Genomic DNA, 22917 nt, shown 5'->3' on the forward strand with positions numbered 1-22917 from the left:
TGTTGACATTTTAGTTCGAAATGAAACCATTAGAACATAAAGTACTATTACTGTATGTTCTAAGATGTACCTCTCTTAAACAAATTTATCTATGAACTGCTCCTAGAAGCATCTAAAATAACAAATTATCAAATACTACTAATTTTTGATTTGATCAATTGAAAAAATCAGGTCAAAAGGTTATTGTAAATATTTTATGTTTTGTTTTTAAAAGCAAAACAAAGATTGGCTTTACCCCTAACCACAGAACTAAATTAACATGACGGCCTTCTTCTCTTTTTATTTCACACTTTCGTGCTATTTACACATCGAGTTTTAATAAAGTATCAAAAATATTCATATGTAAGTTACACAACATATAAATTACTCTTTCCTTTTACTCCGGACTACGAAAACAAACATACGTAATTTTACAATAAATAGATAAATAATTCAAGATATTTCGATTCCTATGATAAAAATTGTGGATTTTTTAATTTTTTTATGTGTTTGAAAACGTACTTAATAATAACTCGAATTAATGATTTGTTTATTATTATTATATTATTTTCAAGTTAAATGCGCGTATTCGATGCGCACAAATTAGTTAGGAAATTTGTCTACCTCAAACTGTCAGTTTTTATTGGTCTATGCGTTAGACATTGTAAAATGGCTGGCGCCGATGGCGGAGAAGTCGATATGTAGTCTGTAGTGTTTACGTTAAGTGAATTACCTTTACTTTTTACTAACATTATACTATAATTATATTATACAGTGTTGTGTGGCTATTATAAACAGTTCGGAAACAATATTCGTGTGTAACTTTAAACAAGGTACTTACTATTTACAATTTAGTACTTGCGGATGTCCATTGTTTTGACTTTATCAATAGATAATTGTTCAATTTCGATAATGACGATAATTTTTTTTGAATAAGCTTTATTATTCAATTGAATAGTTATCGTTAAACTTGTTTTAAAAAATGGTATAATCTTAAAAATGCTAATTACCACCTACCTACCTATATGTATATAAAAAACAAAGTTCATTTGCCTCCAGACAGTTTTTTATAAATACCTTTATTTAAATTGATACGTCCTAGCTCATTTAACATCTTTGTTGAACAGTTGCATTCTAAACAATTATGTTGATATACGTACTTTCCTAATTCTTTTTTTTTATAACTTTTAATTTGATATTTATGTAAGTGATTTGATAATATTAATTACTAGGTGTAGATCGAAATCTATTTTGTAAGTAGTCAATTGTATTGTTTTGTATATCGCGGAAAATCTCACTTTTACAATCAGGTGTTTCCACATTTTGTATACTTTTTTCTCATTTTACTGCCTTACTTTAATCTATTAATTATTATTTTTATGTCCTTGTCATAATTAGATGGTAACGAAGCTGTGTTTGGCACGTTAATTATACAGTATGAGAAAAATACAACTTTTAAAACTAAAAATCTAAGAGAGAATCAAAATATTAGGTGTAATTGTTGTTGGTTATTTTCCACTTTTCATATTTCAATTTTCTATAAAAGTATGCAATAAATGTAGAATATTCCATGTAATCCGATAATAATTCAATTGTGTCCAATTCTGGACATTTTGGAGACCACTTTTTATTTTTTTCTTCAAAAACCTTTTATATAATTTTTATATTTTTGTAAACGAATTTTTTTATTCAAAGGGTTTTCTATTTCAACGATAAATCAATTTTGTCGTTTATATATCTAATATACAGAGTCATTTATATTTTGAAGTTTGAAAATAAAAATGAAATAAAGAGGATGAAAATATTGAAAGGAATATTTTATTGGGTGTTTTCCACTTTTTATATAAATATCTGCCCCAAGTCTTCAAAAAACGTAGAATATTCCAGCTAATCTCATAATAATTCTATTATGTTCAATCCTGGACATTTTGGAGGCCATTTATAATTTTTTTTCTACAAAATCCTTTCGCATAATTGAAATATTTGTTAAAAAGATTCTTTTATTCAAATAGTTCCTATTTCAATGATTAAATCATTTTTTTCCATTTATATATCTAATATACAGTGTGAGCCATTTGTATTTTGGAGTTTGAAAATTAAAACCAAACTAAAAGGATCAAAATATTAAAGCAATATTTTCTTGGTTATTTTCCACTTTTCAAATTTCAATTTCGCCACAAGTCTTCAATAAATGTAGAATATTCCATCTGATATCATAATAATTCTATTGTGTTCAATTCTGGAGATTCCGGAGGCCATTTTTTAATTTTTCTTCTCCAAAATCTTTCCCATAATTCTGATAGTTGTTGAAACGAATTTTTTTATTCAAAGGTTCCTATTTCAATGATTAAATCAATTTTTTTTATTTAAATATCTAATATACAGTGTGATTCATTTATATTCTAAATTTTACCCTTTAATATTTCTCAAATATTTTAGTGGGGTTTTTTTATTGTGTAACGTGGTTAAAAGTTTGAGTGTGATAAAAATTGACATAATACGTGATTTATGTGAATTGTGGTTAGTAGGATTCATTTTATTACGTGAGAACTACGAGGAGATTGCTAAATCTAAATGAATCACACTATAGAACAAATAATTATCGATTAATCATTTACGTTAAATTTAGATATCTGCCATTATTATGAACGTTACGTAGTTATTTCATTGAGCTATAACTACAAATTACCTATATTTAGGAAATCCTTTTACAATTTAATTGTTAATCAATCTTTATGTTAATTATTTTCGTGCTTCATTAAAAATGACTCATCTGTAATGATATTGAAAATCGTTATGAGTAATTATTACTTGAGAAAAAAAATATATTTTTCATTTCTGGCACGATTTTATAAACATACTGTGTGAAACAGCCAAATGGAAAAAATTTATTAGTAAATAAATGAAGGTGCTATTTTTCAATTGACTTTTATGTTGGAAATACAACATAATCTATAATAACTGTCAAAATATTGATGGAATAAATCACAACGTTGTCAAATTTCGAAATAAACAATTTTCATTCAAAATGCGATTCTGTATCTCTACAACGTTGCAATATTTCAAAAACAAAAGATCTTGATTTTACGTACATTATAAATGACGAATTTGGTGTGGGCGCGGCTTTACCACACGCAACTGTTCATTTTAAAACGTTCCCATTAAACAAATAATAAAATTGGTTATAAAACGAACAGTTTTTCAGTGAAAATAAACTGCCATTCATAAAATGATTTCTCATGGTATTAATGTGACAGTTCGGTTGAGAATAATTTCATTCATTTCTCATTTTTTTTATTGTGTATAAATTTAGAAGGGAATCTCTTCGAGGGGCCAACAGAAGAGGCATTTAAAGAAGTCAAACAAAAATAAAACACTTGAAATATGAACTTTTTAATGATCTTTATAAATATATATATACACACACAAGTGTAAGGCATATTTGACGTTCTTGAACGCAAAGAAAAAGAAACGAATCACTTATCGTAAAGTGTACGAGGTACGATCGATAAATAAAGAAACTAAAAAATTAATATTTCGACTATAATTTTATATTTATATAATATATACGAGGAACAGTTGAATAATTGAACTGGGGTTGTTGATTTTGATTTTAATTGTGATATTTTTTCCCTACAATTAACGTATACGAGGTGTAGTCGTAAAATTGAGAGGTATTGTTATAAAGTTTTGATTTTATATGGATTCTCAGCAAAGCGTACAAGTTTTACGAGGTACGATGATTAAATAAGGAATCTACTGCTCTAAAATTAACATATTGGTCGTAATATTTTCTAAACATATAGTGTATACGAGGTACGGTCATTAAATAAAGAAGTAGGTGTTGTAAAATGTTGATTTTATGTATATTTTTTCAATCTATGAAACTTATACGAGGTGCGCTCGTCAAGTGAGAAAATTGTTGTCGTAAACTAAATATTTTGATCATAATTTTTTATACATATAGCCTATACGAGGTGTGGTTATTAAATAAAGAGTTAGATGCTATAACATTTTAATTTGTTCGATATTTTCAATTTCACTAAATTTATACGAGGTACCTTCTATTAGTAAGAAAACTACTACAATTAAATGGATATTTTAACAATATTTTTTATATTTTATTTAAATAACGATTATTATAGTCGACGTATACGAGGTGTGGTCATTTAATAAAGATAAAAGTATATATAAAATTTGATTTTGACCATAATTTTCAATCAATGAAACTTACAAGATGTAAAATGATTGAATAAGGAATCTGCTACTGTAAAATTAACATATTGGTCGTAATATTTTCTAAACATATAGTGTATACGAGGTACGGTCATTAAATAAGAAGTAGGTGTTGTAAAATGTTGATTTTATGTATAGTTTTCAATCTATGAAACGTATACGAGGTACGTTATTTAGTAAGAAAATAGTTGCTTTAAAATAAAGAGTTAAACAAAAGTTTTTCATTTTAATAACGTTTACAAGGGATGGTCGACAAATAAAGTGGTACTTTAAATTTTAATTTCATCGATGATTTTTATACCGGACAACTTATACGAGGTACGATGATTAAATAAGCAATCTATTTCTGTAAAATTAACATTTTGGTAGTAATTTTCTATCCATATAGTGTGTACGAGGTACGGTCATTAAATAAAGAAAGAGGTGTTCTAAAATTTTGATTTTATCTTTATTTTTCAATCCTTGAAACTTATACGAGGTACGATCGTTGAGTAAGAAAATAATTGCTTTAATTTTCATTCCGAACAACTTGGACAAGTAAGAAAATTTTGATATAGCACGTACGAGGTGCGGTACAAATTTGTTACTTTATAGATGTTTTCCATTCCACACAATTTATGCGAGGCACCATCTAATAATAAGGAAACTACCGGTATTAAAGTGATATTTCGACCCTACTTTTTTTTATTTACATAATATACACGTTAAATAATTATTAATAATAATATTTTGACCAAATTTTTCATTCTATGTTATATCTACGAGGTAAGATCGTTAAATAAGGATCCTACAGCACTAAAATCAAGATTTCGTTCATAATTTCGTATCATAGAATTTATACGAGGTGCAGTCGTTAAATAAAGAACCTGTTGATGTAATTTCATCAATAATTATCTGTATACAAGGTTTGGTAGTTGAATAAACTGATTAATGTTATAAATGTTGCTTTTAACTTATTTTTTATTAACTCATATACTTTATACAAGGTGTGTAAAAGAAATATTTTCAATATTTCTACTTATACATCGTACCATGCTTATCTACAATCATCCTAATCCATATTTGAATATATTTTCCTCATAAAATTGTGCTAAATCTATTTTTATCTTACGAGGAAAAATATACATTCTTGGTATTTATTTGGTAATTTATTATGAATCTGTCATTGTGGCTTCAGATAAAAATTGTAATAAAGATAACACATTTTATCTATAAGATGTAAAACTAACATTTCCATTTATTATTGATATTGCACGTATTTTGACTATATAGAATTAAATATTGGGTAAGTCTTTATGTTTAATTAGAAATTTAAAAATATATATATATATATATATATATATATACAGGGTTTTAAAGAAAGTATCGAGAAAAAACTTTTGTTATACCACCACCACCAAAATAATAATAATAATAACAAATACATACAGTGTTTTAGAAGAAAGGTAATTAAAATTAAGGCGGAAAACGCAAAAAAAATTATATTTTCAAAAAATTCTACATGCATAATCCCAAAAAAGATCACGTGAAAAACATAAAATTGATTTATGGAACATATATGTAAATAAAAGAATATAATATTTTTCACAATTTCAAAATTTTTTTTTCTCTCTCTCCGTCTCTCCCAAACTAACCTAACCTAGCCATTTTTTTATGTAAAATAGTCTCCCACCCCATCCAGACACTTTTATTATTCATACTTCGCAATTTCCGTGATAGTGGTGTAACGAATAAGTACCTAACCTAACTTAATATGACGATTTAATTTGGCGTTTTTTAAAACAGATCCACCCGGTATAATTTAACACTGTAGAATGTCGTAACTGGACTTCGCATTAAACACTATTCCACATTATTCGTTTTTTTTTTATTGTTTATTATAAAAACGTATTAAATAGTAAACAAACGTAACATCCTTTATTTAACTTCTTATATAATTTGTGTTCGACCTCTACATATTTACAAATATAAAAACAATACGAACGATCGCAGCTTCAGTTCAATCCTTTTTAAATGACAAAATATACAAATTCTTTCGGAATAATAAACTTTCCAGAAAAACTGTTGACCCGGCAACACTGTATATACAATTTGGCGCGTTCTGCAAAGGATAATTATTACTTATCTTAAATTTTTAGTTTTGTTTGATTTTTGTACGTTTATTCGTTAAAGATCGTCGAATAGATATCGTGAATCGAATGTCGAATTATATTATGTACATAATGAAGGACGTACGGCTATTTCCTGTGAGTATATGATCAGTATGTCCGTTTTGAAACCCAGCATACAAAACAGAACATTAGTGTGTGAATGTATTGTTGGTTTTTTTTACTATTCGCAGAGGTTTCCCACTATGAAACTTGAACGATGTTCAAAGATGAGTGTAACTGAAGTTACGATGTGTTTTTAGGGACTTCTATAGAATCAGCTAACGTATGATTAGGTATGTTATACGAGGTATTTCGTAAATAAATATTTTTATGCAAATTTTCTTTAAAATTGTTGGGCGTTAGATAGAAATATGAATATTTTAGTTTGTATGGTGTCTTTAGAAGATCTAAGGGAATCTATTATAATAATTTTTATTCATTCCGCTTTAAAAATATTTTTGAAATTTTCGTTTTTAACATAGTGTTTATCAATTTCTTTCGATATCTGAATTGTTTTTTTTTTCCTTCTTTTTGGTACATTATACTCCAAACTATTTTAAAAATGACCTTTTTCCTCAATGGACTTTGATTTTCACCTATTTCTCTCAATATCTGTCGTTCTTTCCAGGACATGGATTTATATCTAATTGTTTTTTTCTTCCTGGACACTTTTTAGTGCATATATACCCGAAATTATTTGAAAAAGGACCTTTAATATCATTTTTGTGTACATTTTTCTTCCAAGATATGGATTTTGAACTATTTTTCTCAATATTTCTCCTTTCAGGACATTTTTTATGACATAGATAACCCATACTTTTTAAAAAAAGACCCCTAATATTTTTTTATACACTATTTCCCTTCAGTACATTTCTATTTATTTTTCTCAATATTTGACCTTCCTGGACATATTTTATAGCAAATATACCCAAAATTTTTTAAAAATGAATCTTTAATATTTTTTTATATACTTCCCTCTTCAAGGATATGGATTTTGATTTATTACTCTCAATATCTGTTTTTCCAGGACATTTTTTACAGCATATGTTCCCCAAACTTTTTAATAAAGGACCTTTGATATTCTTTTATATACTTTTTCCTTTCAGGACATTTTTTATAGCATATATAATCTAAACTCATTGAAAAAGGTCCTTTAGTATTATTTTTATATACATTTTTCTTCCAGGACATAGTTTTTGATCTATTTCTTTCAACAACTGATTTTTTTATTCGTTTTCATCCTTCAAACCTATTTTTTTCTCCTATTGCTATATATTTCTCTATTTATTTCATTTTTTCCCATTTTCTCTCTTTGTATCCATTGAAATATTCTTGGAGTTATAATCAAACAAAATTTTCTACTTTTATTGACAAATAAGTTCTTTGATACGGCTATGTAATGTTTAATACACAAAGATTTTGGTCTGTTCAAACCATTTTTTATTGTTCTGTACGACTTATTACATCGGGTACATTTTTTATGAAAATTTTAGGATATTTAAAATGGCAGTTTTGAATTCATAAATAGATTTTATTGCTCTCTTATTTTCAAAAATAGACTATTATTGACAAAAAACCTGGAATTCTCCTTAGGATTTTACTAAATCGAATCTAATTCAAATTAATCAACGATAACGAACGATAGATTCCAGTTATTTTGTATTTGAATCCTTGTATTTTTGAAATTTTCGTTTTTAACATAGTGTTTATCAATTTCTTTCGATATCTGAATTGTTTTTTTTTCCTTCTTTTTGGTACATTATACTCCAAACTATTTTAAAAATGACCTTTTTCCTCAATGGACTTTGATTTTCACCTATTTCTCTCAATATCTGTCGTTCTTTCCAGGACATGGATTTATATCTAATTTCTCTCAATATCTTTCCTTCTTGGACATTTTTTACAGTATATATACACCCCAAACTCTTTGAAAAAGGACCATTAATTTTTTTATATACTTCTTTCCAGGACAAGGATTTATATCTATTTCTCTCAATATCTGTCCTTCCTGGACATTTTTTACAGTATATATACCCCAAACTCTTTGAAAAAGGTCCTTTAATATTTTTTTTATACTTCTTCCTTCCAGGACTTGGATTTTTATCTATTCCTCTCAATACAGGTGCTGAAATAGGGGTAGTGAAAAATAATTTCTCGAAAAATTTCTTTTCATAACCAATTCTTTCTTTAAGGGTTGATTTTAAGAATTGAAACGTTAAGAAAACGAGGGTTACAGTAACCATAATAACCTAAAACTTTGAACAATAATTATTTAGCAATTTTATATCAAATTAATACGAAAAAAAACATTTTTCAAGTAAATTGAGTAAGTTCTCAAATAGGGGTGGATTTTGAGGATTGAAACATTGAGAAAATGAGGATTTATGTGACTTTTATATTCTAGAAAATGCAAAAATACTAATTTCATATTTTAAGATCCGATTAATACTGAAAAACTTATATTTTTTTAACTATTTTTCCTTTTGAGGTGGGTTTTAAAGGTTTTAAAGAACTCTGTGTCCTTTCCTTTTCTCTTCTTTCAAGAAACTAATGGCGCCCGCGCTTGCGCGCTACGTCAGTTTCTCATGTGTTCTCGGGAATGTGAACAGAACAGACCAGACTTGCATTTGCTTGCTTTATATTTTACTTAAACATTATCATTAGAATCGTCCCTTTTTGTAATTTCATATATAAATATTATTTTCTTTATAAAACTTCTATAATTTGAATATATATCCCAATAGTCAATAACATTGTTCGATCATTTGAACAGATCAATGCTTCGCGCGCTTCTCTTATTGGAGCCGCCATTAATTTCTTAGCTCGGGCCAATCAATCGCGTGAACGACCACTCGTGTCCAGAATTTCCAATACAGGGACTTTCGATGACGCCATTTAACAGCTGATATTGAAATTAGTACAGAAACAGTGAGACAACACGTACATTATTGATTCTAAAAAAGTTATTCGATTTCATCTTGTCGCATATAAATTTTTTGAAGGATAGTATATTTAATTATCATCATTTACATAAATTAAAGAAATCATTTGTGTACAAAAAAAATAGAATATAATAATTAAAGCTGTAATATCTTATATTTTGTTCCAGATGCGTAATCATCATCGTCGACGATATATGAAAATAATGACAACACTTTAGAACACGCAACAGCCGTGTGAGACAACAATAAACGATATTCGTTATGGGGAATTGTTGTTGTTGCGGCAGTCGGGCCTCTTTACCGGCCAAACAAAAAGAGGCGGACTTCGGTAAATATTATTTTCAAATTTTTTTTCCATATTATTTAAAGTTTTTAATACAAAACGGCTATAAAAAAACTATTCATTTTAAAGCAAATTTAATAACAAACATTTAGGAACTATTTTAAATTAATACGAGGGTAATTGATGTGTAAATCATACACACATGATCTATTATAGTCCGGTATCATTATGTAACGTTGTAACCTATTATGGTCCGGGAAATTTAATTTTTTTTCAATATTATGTCTTTAAGTATGAATATTTCGGTCTCCAATACATTTCGCCGAAGCTTAAGGCACAGTTGCAAGTACAGTTTAAGTCACAGAGTATTTTACTCTGATATCTTTTTTATTTTTGATCGTACAAAAAAATTGTAAACGTCAAAATTGTAGGAAATTTTATGCTCTATAACGTGATAAAACTAAAAATCGATTATTTATGTTGTAAAATCAGTAAAAATAATGAAAATAAATCAAAATTATATGGAAATATAGGGGAAAAGTTTATGAAAAAGTTGATGTTTTCAAATTTCGAAAATTCAAAATGGCCGCCGAGAAAATTGAATTTACAGGCATATTTTTCGATCGGTATTTATTTCATTATTATTAAAAATTTCGAGATGTGATTTTTTGTAATCGATAGAGGAGGTGTGGTTTAATATCCCAAAAAAAATTTACATATTTTTTTTAACACTTAATTAGAAAAAACTCCTTTTTTAGTTTTTTTAATATTCATGATAAAAAAATAATTTTTACTTTCATAGTTATCTATTTCGTCTAAAAATGTAGTAACTAATTGATTTTAATATAAGGAAGTCCTAATAAAATAAATTTTCAATACATATTTTAAAACAAAATGTGTATTTATATAAAAAACAATAAAGGTCAACTATTATAAGTTCAAATATGTTTCTACATACTAACTTATCATCTATTTGGTTTACTATTGAAATATACGAGGGTTAATTGATAAATTGATTGACATAAAAGTGTTTCAAGAGTCTGTAGACTCCAACTTTAATATAGAGCAACAGAATCAATAATAATCGATACAAACAAAAAAAAACAAGTTATAAAGGACAATGAAGTTCATCTACTTCTTTGACTGCCTCAGGGGTTCAACAAGAGCTCTTTTATCAACATATTATGCAATTTAGTGATCCACCCCACCACTGCGCGTTGATCATGGCGAAGTTTTTAGCTACGAATCGATTGAGGACATCCAAACAAATGTATTTAGTGAGGTTCGATTTAGAGTCTTCTAGATGCTACAACGACTGGAATAATCTCTATAGTTGTTGTATTAGTACCCGGTGGGCAACTAAAAACAACAACGTTAACCAACTTACCGTCTTCAGAGATTGAGGTTTGCCGGACAGTGTAATTTTGAGTGTTGGTGTGATGGTAGTGCAAAAAGTGTTTTTAGTGGGATTACATATCCTAATATTGGACTGTTTGTTTCAGTGAGAATAACCCATCCACCATTTATCGAAAACTTCCCTAAAGATCAGAGTTCTGTGAGCAGCAGCCGTCCGGAGGAACGATACCGACCGACACCAACCAAACCCAGATCCATAATGGTGGCCATGTACAATTACGAAGCCAGAGACAGTCAAGACGTTTCGTTCAAAAAGGGCGATCGAATGGAAGTCATAGACGATTCCGAAGGCGATTGGTTGAAAGTTATACATCTAACTACCAAAGAAAAAGGATACATTCCGGGGAATTACGTGGCGCAGGAAAAGAGCGTCGAAAGCGAAGAGTAAGTCGAACGAACCGAAACTTATTTTAATGATAAAACTTGTTAATTTATATTATTTTATTGCTATCAACAGGAAATGGAGTCATCTCGCTGTGACTATTATTGATAAAAAACGTGGAATTCCCATTAGGTTTCACTGAATTGATTCTAATCCAAATTATTTAACGATAAAGAACTATAAATTCCATTTATTTTGGATTTGATTCCTTGTATTTCTGATATTTTCGTTCTTAGCTTCAATTTCTTTCGATATCTGAATTGTTTTTTTCTTCCTGGACACTTTTTAGTGCATATATACCCGAAATTATTTGAAAAAGGACCTTTAATATCATTTTTGTGTACATTTTTCTTCCAAGATATGGATTTTGAACTATTTTTCTCAATATTTCTCCTTTCAGGACATTTTTATGACATAGATAACCCATACTTTTTAAAAAAAGACCCCTAATATTTTTTTATACACTATTTCCCTTCAGTACATTTCTATTTATTTTTCTCAATATTTGACCTTCCTGGACATATTTTATAGCAAATATACCCAAAATTTTTTAAAAATGAATCTTTAATATTTTTTTATATACTTCGCTCCTCAAGGATATGGATTTTGATTTATTACTCTCAATATCTGTTTTTCCAGGACATTTTTTACAGCATATGTTCCCCAAACTTTTTAATAAAGGACCTTTGATATTCTTTTATATACTTTTTCCTTTCAGGACATTTTTTATAGCATATATAATCTAAACTCATTGAAAAAGGTCCTTTAGTATTATTTTTATATACATTTTTCTTCCAGGACATAGTTTTTGATCTATTTCTTTCAACAACTGATTTTTTTATTCGTTTTCATCCTTCAAACCTATTTTTTTCTCCTATTGCTATATATTTCTCTATTTATTTCATTTTTTCCCATTTTCTCTCTTTGTATCCATTGAATCTGTTTTTTCCTACATCTTTGTTCATATGTTCGCCTAATTAACTAATCACCCCTATTTACGGATGCATTTTTTTGTATTTTTGTCTCTTTCCATTTAAACCTATTTCCTTTTTTTATTTTGCATATTACTCTCCCAATATCATCCTTATTTTTCTCCCCTTTTTACCTTTGTACTTTTTTTTGTTTCTTACCCTACATCTTCCTTGATCATATTCTCCCTTTTCAACAAATTTTCTTTATTTATTCAATTTACTATATATTTTCCTCATTTTTCGCCTCTTTTATTTTTTAAACCTATTTTATTCTCCTATTGCTTCATATTTCTCTATTTCTTGTTTTTTTCTACTCTTTTATGCTTTGAATCTGATTCTTTTCCTTTTTTTCTTTTTCTTTCTGGTGCATAAATTCTATTTTTAATCTATTTCCCCTATTTACTCAATTTACTACTACATATATCTCTTATTTTCCCTCTTTTATCTTTAAACCTATTTTCTTGCTACATATTTCTCCATTTTTTCATGATCTTTCTTGTTTTTTATTTCTCTTGTATCTTTTGAACCTGTTTTCACTCTCATCATTTTCTAATTTTCCCCTTTCATCATTTTAACATCTTCTTTGTTTATATGCTCCCCTTCCAACTAGTTTCCTCTTTTTACTCAACTTCCTGTTCCATTTCTCTCATTATTTTCCTTATTTTTTTTCCTTTTATCCTTTACAGCTATTTCTGTTTCTCTTCCGCATCTTTCTCTAAATTTAGTTTCAATATTCCTTCTCCAGCATTCACTGTTGTTTTCATTTTATTATTCTTTTATCGTCTGAATTGAATTTTATTTGAATTTCAGTTGGTTCTTCGAGAACGTATCTAGAAAAGAAGCAGAAAAATTACTTCTATGCGAAGAAAATCCAAGGGGTACTTTTCTAGTCCGTCCCTCCGAGCACAATCCCAAAGGATACTCGCTGTCTGTGAAAGATTGGGAAGAATACAGGGGATACCACATTAAGCATTACAAAATTAAACCGTTAGATAATGGCGGATTTTACATATCCACCAATAAGACATTCGACAAACTGTCAGATTTAGTAAATGCGTATACCAGTAAGTAACAGGACTTTTTTAAAAACACGTTTTTTTCGAATATTTATTATTATTATATTATATAATATTTAGTATTAGAACATTTTTTCTTGATGTACTTTATCCTTTCAGGGCATATTTTACAACAGAAAAACTTCTTAACAAGTAAATTATGATATATCTTTTGAAGTTCCTTCCTCTTCCGGGACACTTGTTACAACATATATACCCCAATTAACTTAAAAAGTGAACTCTGATATTGTTGTTGGTGTATTTTCTTCTTCCAGGACAATTTTTGGGACACACTGACCTCAAATACCCCAAAAAGTATACTCTGACACATTTTTTATGTACTTTCCACTTCCAAGGACAATTTTTGGGACACATAGACCCCAAATATCTTAAAAATTAAACTTTGATATTTTTTGGTGTATTTTTTCCTTCAAGGACAATTTTTGGGACATATAGACTCCAAATACTTTAAAAAATAAACTCTGATACATATGTTTGTATACTTTTTCTTTGCAGGACAATTTTTGGAATGTTTAGATCCCAAATTCCTTTAAAAGTGAATTTTAATAATTTTTTCATATATTTTTTCCCTCCAAGACATTTTTCGCAATATGAAACTCTTTAAAAAGTGTATTTTGATATTTTTTTGGCGTTTTATTTCCTTCCAGGACAATTTTTTGAGCATATGGAGCCAAGAGGTAACTTAAAAAGTAAACTTTAATATTTTTTCTCCTTTCTTTCCCCTTTCTCACCATATTCCAATATTTCCAGATATCCTTCTACTTGGTTTTCCCATGATCTCCTTTATTGGTTTCCTTGTTCACGACCAGGGATGAACGATAGTATATATCCGTATATTCTGTCCTTTATAGTACTTTTTTCTCCATTCGCATACTTATTTCTTGGTCCTTGGGTGCTTGGTATCCATTGTTTTATAGCTTTTACGGTCCTAGGTTATTTTTCTATCTTAAAACCTCAGTTTTTCATCTTGTGTGCCATTTCTAGTCTTGTAGTAGTTATTATATAATCCTCCTTAAGCACCAGATCTAGCTATTAGTGACTTATACAGACCCCTTTAATCACCAGATTTAGTTCCAAATTACTTAAACGACAAAATTTGATGCGAATTAATTCATTTTGACTTTCTAATATCAATTTACAGAAAATGCTTACGGTTTATGCCATGTACTATCGAAACCTTGTAAACGCCCCCAACCAACGATGTGGGATCTCGGTCCTACGTACAGGGACAAATGGGAAATATCCAGAGACGAAGTGATATTGATACGTCGTCTCGGACGGGGTAATTTCGGCGAAGTCTACTACGGAAAATGGAAAAACAACATCGAAGTGGCTGTGAAAACTTTAAGGGAAGGTAAACGATTCCGTTCGATATTCAAAAGGAATTTTGTAAAACTGTCAGTTTCAATTCAGGTACCATGTCGACTGCTGCTTTCTTAGAAGAAGCGGCCATCATGAAGAAATTCCGACACAAGAGGTTGGTAGCTTTATACGGGGTGTGCAGCGAACAAGAACCCATCTACATCGTCCAGGAATATATGAGTAAGGGTAGTTTATTGGATTTCTTACGTAAAGACGAGGGTAGACATCTCCAATTCGAAGATTTGGTTTATATCGCTTTCCAAGTTGCTTCCGGCATGGAATATTTGGAATCCAAACAGTTGATTCACAGGTAAGGCTGATTTTATACGTGGTGTGGGCGAAAAATTGAGTTGACAATGTTTATAAAGTGATGATTGCGCTTTTACTAATCATTTTTTCATAATTTGAAAGAATTAGAAGCCTAAGAGTGTTAATTATGATGATTAGGGTCAAAGAAGAAGACTCATAGTGACTAAAAACTCGTTTTATCGTAAAGAAGAAGAAAACTATTGCCGTATGTTGTTTCCGCAAATGGGTTTATGCACTTTTGATACATTTTCATCTGTTTTTAAAATCGAAAGACGTTTTTCTTCTCCATTTGCCTCATTTTCATGAGTTTTGTCTAACTTCTGGCCCATTTTCATGTTTTTGAGGTGGAATGATGTTTTTTATCTTAATTTAACTCATTTTCACTTTAAAGTCGTTTGTGCCACTTGAAAAAACTCTTCAACGGTACTAAATTGTCGTTATAGATAAATTTCGACCTCTCTTAAGGTTCAGTGACACTTTTTCAACTTCGATAATTCAAGATCCACGTTTTACAACCATTACATCAGCTAGAACTGGTTCAAACTTGTTTTGACTTATTTTTACACATATACATTCATATTCTGTATAAAGAACACTTTATTCAGCTTTAAATAACATATCACAACTTTTAAGGCTCTCATAATGGTAATTTACTGTTATTTAAGGGCTGTAACTGGTTCAAACACATCACTTTTTGTCTCGACACGGGAGGACATGACTTTAAATGAATGACATATAAATATTTTTTATTTAAACCTCGTATTAACACAATAAATATTATGACTCCACCATTATTACATTAAGGCTCATTATTATTCACTATTATATCTAAAAATCCCCTCAACTTCTAAGGTCCCTATAAGATTATTATTTAGGGGCCATAACAGATTCAGACGTATTTAAATAGATGCAGTATAAATATTTATTGGTTAATCCTCGTATTAACACAGAAAGATTTATTATTATTGACTACTCTATCTAAAAACCCCTTTTCTGTACCCTAAATTGTTATTTAGGGGCCCTAACAGGTTTAAACATATTTAAATAGATGATAGATAGATAGATTAACAAAAAATTTGTTTTTAGGGACCTAGCCGCAAGGAACGTCCTAATAGGCGAGAACAACGTCGCTAAAATATGCGATTTCGGATTAGCCAGGGTAATAGAAGACAATGAATACTGTCCAAAACAAGGTTCCCGTTTCCCAGTAAAATGGACGGCGCCCGAAGCTATAATATACGGTAAATTTTCCATAAAATCAGATGTGTGGTCGTACGGTATACTATTAATGGAACTATTCACCCTCGGACAAGTACCCTACCCCGCTATGCACGGTAGAGAAGTCATAGATCTAGTTGAGAAAGGTTACAGGATGCCGAAACCGACAACCCACGAAGTACCCGACGAAATCTATCAAATAATGTTGAACTGTTGGGACGCCAATCCGGAAAAGAGACCGACTTTCGAATTCCTGACGCACTATTTCGAAGGATTCAATGTTACGTCCGAAGTTCCTTACAGGGAAGTACCGGATTAAAATCCCATACGACGAACCGACTTCTTCGACCAATAAATTTTGTCTTAACAGTTATGAATCTCTCATAAAGGCTCTTATACACGTGACAATCATTTTAAACGGTTTAACAAATTCTGTTAAGATGACGGTTACCTCAAGCTGATACACATCCTTTTTTTATCTGTCACCAACTAAGCTAGATCTCATTTAGTTTTATAAATGTCTGATTTGTTTCCTATCAAATCCTTCCCGGATGGTAACGTTCAAATAATCGATTTGTTTCCGGAAAGTTAAAACAAACAATAAATCTGGTTTAAGGCTCTTTGTAAACGCCCTTAATAATTCGAATTATTTTGAAAAAATATGCGTTTTTGTATCAAACTTTTCCATTTAAACCGATGAATTGCTCAAATTGTTGGACGGTTACCTTTCTAACAGGACTCGGAGAACCTTTTAATCAAATTTTCTATCAATAATCAATAAAAATTGTCTGAGGCGATTCAAAACGATTCTGAAACTACTCGAGTTATGATTTGGGGTAGATCTGGATCATTTATGGTGTTTAATTAAATTACAAATAAACCGGAACCTTCTCTTTCGTCCCTGATTTAAAAGCTCTCATCATCTTCTACTTGAATTGTTAAATGGTTGGATGGTTACTTTCAAAAAGACATTCACATGTCTATGGTGATACAAAATGATTCCCAAACAATTTAATTGTAATTTGGGGTATTTCTAGATTATTTAGGGTGTTTATTCAATTGTACATAAAATGTAACCTCTTATTTCCTAAACTGCTTGGTTACTAATTTGGGACATCTAGTTTCTTAAATTCAATTGTGTATGAGCCAGAACCTTTTATTCAACCCCTAAATTGAAACTCTCATTTATTATCTTCAAAAATTCATTTTTCAATTTAAATCCTTCAATGATTAAATAATTGCCTTCTAAAAGGTATCTGATATGGTTAAAAACGTTCTTCAAATAGCTGAGGCTCTAATTTGGGACAAATCTGGACAATATAGGACATTGAATCAAAAAGAATTGGATTACTGCTTTCGAAAGGGCATATGTCATGGTTGCAAACGTTCTTCAAAAAGCTCAGTTTTCAATTTTCACCTAGACAATATAGGACGTTGAATCCAAAATTGTGTCTTTTATTCGCCCCTAAATCGAAATTTCTACTCAAAAACACATTTTTGGTTCAAAATATTTGGACAGTTACTTTTAAAAATGCTTTCACTCATCTAAGGTGATTCAGAACCCTCTTCAATCTATTTTAATTCTTAATTTGGAATATCTAGTTTGTAAAATTCAATTGTGTATGAGCCAGAACCTTTTATTCAGCCCCTAAATTGAAACTGCCTTCAAAAATGCATTTTTCTGTATAAATTAATAATTGAATAATTGATTTTGAAACGGCATATGATATGATCCAAAACGTTTTCTAAATAGCTCTGATTCCCAATTTGGGACAGATCTAGATAATGTAGAGTGTTTAATCCATAAGAAATCTCCATTTTATATCAACTTCTATCATTTATATGAATAATTTTGTATTTAAAAATCCTTCAATAACTGCATAATTGTTTTGGAATGAGCAAATGATATGGTTCAACATGTTGTCCAATCTGATCTATACAATGCAAGATGCTCGATTCAGTATTTCAACTCTAATCTAATGGTTGATGGGATACTTTTGGAAACAATATATAGAATACTTCCATCCCGAATCAAAAACTTTATCATTCATCCTCATATTTTTCTATTTAAACCATTGAAAGGTTTCCAATAACCACAACCTTTTATTCATCTCCTAAATCAATATTTCCATTATAAATTTCTAAAAAATTAAATTTGAATCGTTTTCGAAAGTACTATAATGTAAATCTGGAAAATAAAGTGTCCGAAATGATTGTTTTGCAATATTTTTTTGATTTATTAATCAAATCAGCAATGGTAGTATTGATGGATTGATGCTTCCATTCTCCAAGTATGTTGATGGATTTTATTATTGACGAAACGCCGTCCAACTTAGGAGCAGATTTGACAGACAATAAACGAACGTTTACTAGAGCCTTTCTAATAAAAAAATTATAGTTTATTTGTGATATTTTTAGATCATAATTTTGACTAGTCACTCAAATAGTGAAGCAAACATTTTTTTATTGTATTTTTTTATGAAAACTCCAAACATCACGAACGAAAAATAACCAGATAAGTCCAATTGGATACTTAATTTCATTTTATTCTATTTTTTTAATTTTATATTCGAATTTTACGATAAGTGTACTAAAGTTGAGTACAGTCTTATTTCGCAATGTAATATTTTTGAAATTTAATTATACCGTCCGTTTTACGTATGACATTTGACAGATTTATCGTTTATATAGACCCTTTAGGTACTGGGAGTATAGTGGCATGGTTTAAATTGATAATCAATTTACATTTTGATTTAACAGCTTCCCAAAAAAGTTTATTTTGAAAAATATTTGACTTTTGGAACGTTTATAAGCAAAATCAAAATGTGTTCCATGTATTTTGATGTTTCTTTTTCATTTTAGTAAAATTACTTCTACTAGTTCGGTTCCTGGACATTAACACGTTGACTAAGTGTTTCTTGTTCTTTGTTTTTCTTCCAAAAAATGTATTTTTTTGAACAATATTTGAGCTTTGGAATGTGCAAATATAAAAACAGAATTTTTTCATGTATTTTGATGTGTCTTTTTCATTTTAGTATAATTACTTCAACTATTTCGGTCCTTGGACATCAACACGTTGACTGAGTGTTTCTTGCTCTCCATTCTTCTTTCAAAAAGTAGTTTTGTATCTATTTTTGAAAAATATTTGAATTTTAGAACGGTCAAAAGCAAAAACAAAGTTTACTTGATATATTTCGATTTTCTTTCTTCATATTGCTAAAATTAATGTTCCCGCACATTAACATCTTGACGGAGTGTCTGTTATTCTTGATTCTTTTTCAAAAAAGTAATTTTTGTACACTATTAACACGTTGACTGAGTGGCTGTCAAAATATAACCCTTTTGGTTTCATTGACAATACCATTTTGTGACAATAATTTTGAGTTATCAGAGAAAAAAATGAGAAATTTCTCCAATTTCATACGCCAACTATACAATAACCAACCAAACTTACCCGATACAGTATCGGGTAGCGATACCCAAAACAAGAGGAGTATCACCATAGTTAGATACTTAAAAAAAGACTGTACTTAATGGATCATTTAGAAAAAAAATATGTTTCGACTAAAATATCCGAAGCAAAAAAAACTAACACACGATTATAGTTTAGATTCGATTAGAATATCAAGTGCAAATCAAAATTGTATCACGGTTACACTTCGATTTGCATTCCTAAATCTAAAGTGTCCTATTTCCAGAATTTAACTTTTTATATAAACATTTTATACTTCCGATAACATTTTTTAAATCGATATAACGAGAATTTATTAGACGTGGTGTTCGAAAATAATTATTTCCTATTCTGTTGATGTCTTGTGTGTATTCTCGTGTATTTTCCTCGGTTATATCATCAAAATGTACCATATCGTTGAGTAATCATTTACAAAATAATTCTCTTATCTTAGGGGATGTTTTTTTTTTGGGTTAAAATACCTTTTAAATTGAGATTTATATACCGGATGATGGTTACCAATTTTATACATCCTACTATTCCAAATAAATACTCGTTTGAATAAATTATGAATTGATTAAACATTCAAAACCCTGTATTTTTGTAAATCATCACTCAGATTAAATTAAATGTCTCACAGTGTCTCCCTACCTGTCATCTTCCTCCTCTCCTGCCTTTTTGTCTTTTTTATACCAATCCAAATTCAGTTCTAGAACGTTTTATACCCCTATAGATTATTCTTGAAACAATTTAGAGAGTTCTGTGAAACTGGCGAGCCATCTACAATATTAATATAGGTAAAAACTAGGCTCTAGACCATTTTATAACCCTCAGATTATTCTATAACAATTGACAGCGATCTACGATGTTGACATAGGAAAAGACGAGGTTCTAGAATATTTTAGACTCACCAATTTAGAGAGATTTACGATGATAGTGTAGCAAATAACTTGGTTCTAGAACTCTTTAGAGCCCTCAAAATTATTCTGTAAAAATTGAAAGCTATCTATGTGAGAGAAAAACAACGAAAAACTAGAGTAGAACATCTATGTAGTTTCTGAAAGGAAAGTACTTCATAAATTGTTGGGTCTCCGCCATCTTGAATGTCAACGGGAATAGAAGTGACGTCATCTGTCAATTGTCGTGTCAGTCATCCTTTCTAGTACTTAAATTCCATAAAGAGACTGTGAGACATAATAGTGTGTGATAAATCGAATCTGTGTATGGGACGTTAATTTTCGCGTGCTTCAATTTTGTCTTGGTGCAATAGTGGTATATTTTCTATACAGATATTTTAAAAATTCTAGATGATAAAATTATTTTATCTACGATTAGTTAGAGGTGCATGTGTGTTTGTATTTTAGTGTTATAAAAAAATGATTTTTCGTCCGTTTCGATCGGATATACAGTCACGTCAAATATATTCATTTTTATTTTCTTTATTTTTTAAGAAAGCCATATGTTAAAAAAATTTTATAGGAACAATATAACTTTTGTAAATATAGCAAGTACTGAATAAAATAGCGTCTTGATTTCGTTTGGTTTTATTTCTTCTCTTTGGGTTCAAATAAAGCAGCTATTTGGCAAACAATGAGAAATCAGTAGATGTAATTCGGTTTTTCTCATATAGTGAGTGAAGCCAGTATTCTAATAATCCTCCATGAATGGATTTTATTTTTATCACATGCAGCGCCATCTGTTCGATAATATCCAAACTTAAATATAAAATCTACTATACAGCGAGAAAATGATAGAATTAAGGATGTAGTTGGGCATTTTTCAGATAGATGACGCTCTCTATATTATTCTAATAGTTATCTATTGATATATTTTATTTTTTTAATACATGCAGCTCCATCTTTTCGAGAATATTCACACTCTAAGCTAAAACCTACTGTACAATAAGAAATTAGTAAAATTTATAATCTAGTTTTATCTTTCTGGCATAGAGGGCGCACCAAGCGTTATTCAAATGATCCTCCATTATTTTATTTTCATTACAGGCAGCACCATCTGCACGATAATATCCAAACTATTAAATTCACAAGAATATTCACACTTCCAAGTTATAATTTACTATAGAATAATGAATTGGTACAATTTAGGATGTAGTTCGACGTTTCTGAGATAGAGGACGCTCTCTATGTGATTCTAATAATCCTCCATTATTATGTTTTATTCTCTAATAAACACAGTGCCGTCTGTTAAATAATACCCAAACTGTACTCCCCAATATACTGTATAGAATAAATTAGCAGTATTTTGATTGTAGTTTTAGTACTCTGGGATAGAGGGCGAAACGTGTACTATCCATTGTCTTATTTTATTTTATTAATACATGCAGCGCCATCTTCTCGGTAACACCCAAACTTTTCTATTTAATCACCTGTACAGTAAGAAATTGGTAGAATTTATAATGTAGTTTGGACACTCTGGCATTGAGAGCGCACATAATATTATTCTAATAGTCGTCCATTGTTATATTTCAATCTACTATATTGTAGCAGTATTTGAAAATGAATTTTTCTCACGTTTCTGCTCTTAATAATAATAAAAACACCTGATATCAGAGGTGAAAGTTTTGTTTTCTATTTTCATATTGTCTATATTGAAAAAAAAATCTTGTCCTTACATCTATACGTAAATTGTTGAACTATGATGTCTATTATCGGTCATTTTTTGCCCATATCCATGTATGATTTGAGACATCTTGTAACTTAAACATTTACTGTATTAGATGAACTATTTTCGTGGCCATTTCTGACTAAATAATTTATTTTAATGAAAAGTTTATGTGAACAGCCATTTTTAGCTCACAATTACGTTGATTAGGGAATGTTTTAAATAATACAAGTTTTTATATTTCACAATCGCTAAATATAAGTAGAAAATGTTACCAATATAATTTCTACAACTATATATTTACATATAAATTAAAAGCACATAGTTAGTGATACAATTTTCATAGAAATGTAAAAATACGTTTGAACATAGAGATATTACAGTATTGGTAATATTTCTACGCTTTTGAGGGATGGTTAACATGCTATTTACTACTGTAGAGAAATCAATGTCGACAATACCTTTTCACGAAGGTTACTAGGTAGTCATTGATCAACGAATTCAACAACGCTGAGGTAGA

At 29.4% G+C, this 22917-nt stretch overlaps 1 protein-coding gene across 2 annotated transcripts; it reads left to right on the plus strand.

Annotated features, from left to right (window-relative positions):
* Positions 1–614: 614 nt before the first annotated feature.
* On the plus strand, positions 615–21307 carry LOC130447542 (tyrosine-protein kinase Src64B). 2 transcript variants are annotated; one of them, XM_056784426.1, is made up of 7 exons: positions 615–812; positions 9475–9635; positions 11093–11390; positions 13170–13423; positions 14577–14789; positions 14849–15107; positions 16193–21307. In XM_056784426.1, the coding sequence occupies exons 2-7, from the start codon at positions 9569–9571 to the stop codon at positions 16641–16643; spliced, it is 1542 nt and encodes a 513-aa protein (XP_056640404.1). In that variant the 5' UTR covers positions 615–812; positions 9475–9568; the 3' UTR covers positions 16644–21307. The 2 variants fall into 2 exon arrangements, with proteins under 2 accessions (XP_056640404.1, XP_056640398.1); XM_056784420.1 differs by lacking the exon at positions 615–812 and adding an exon at positions 6477–6658.
* Positions 21308–22917: the final 1610 nt, after the last annotated feature.

This window comes from Diorhabda sublineata, chromosome 1, assembly GCF_026230105.1.
Source record: "Diorhabda sublineata isolate icDioSubl1.1 chromosome 1, icDioSubl1.1, whole genome shotgun sequence".
NCBI classification, from domain to species: Eukaryota; Metazoa; Arthropoda; class Insecta; order Coleoptera; family Chrysomelidae; genus Diorhabda; species Diorhabda sublineata.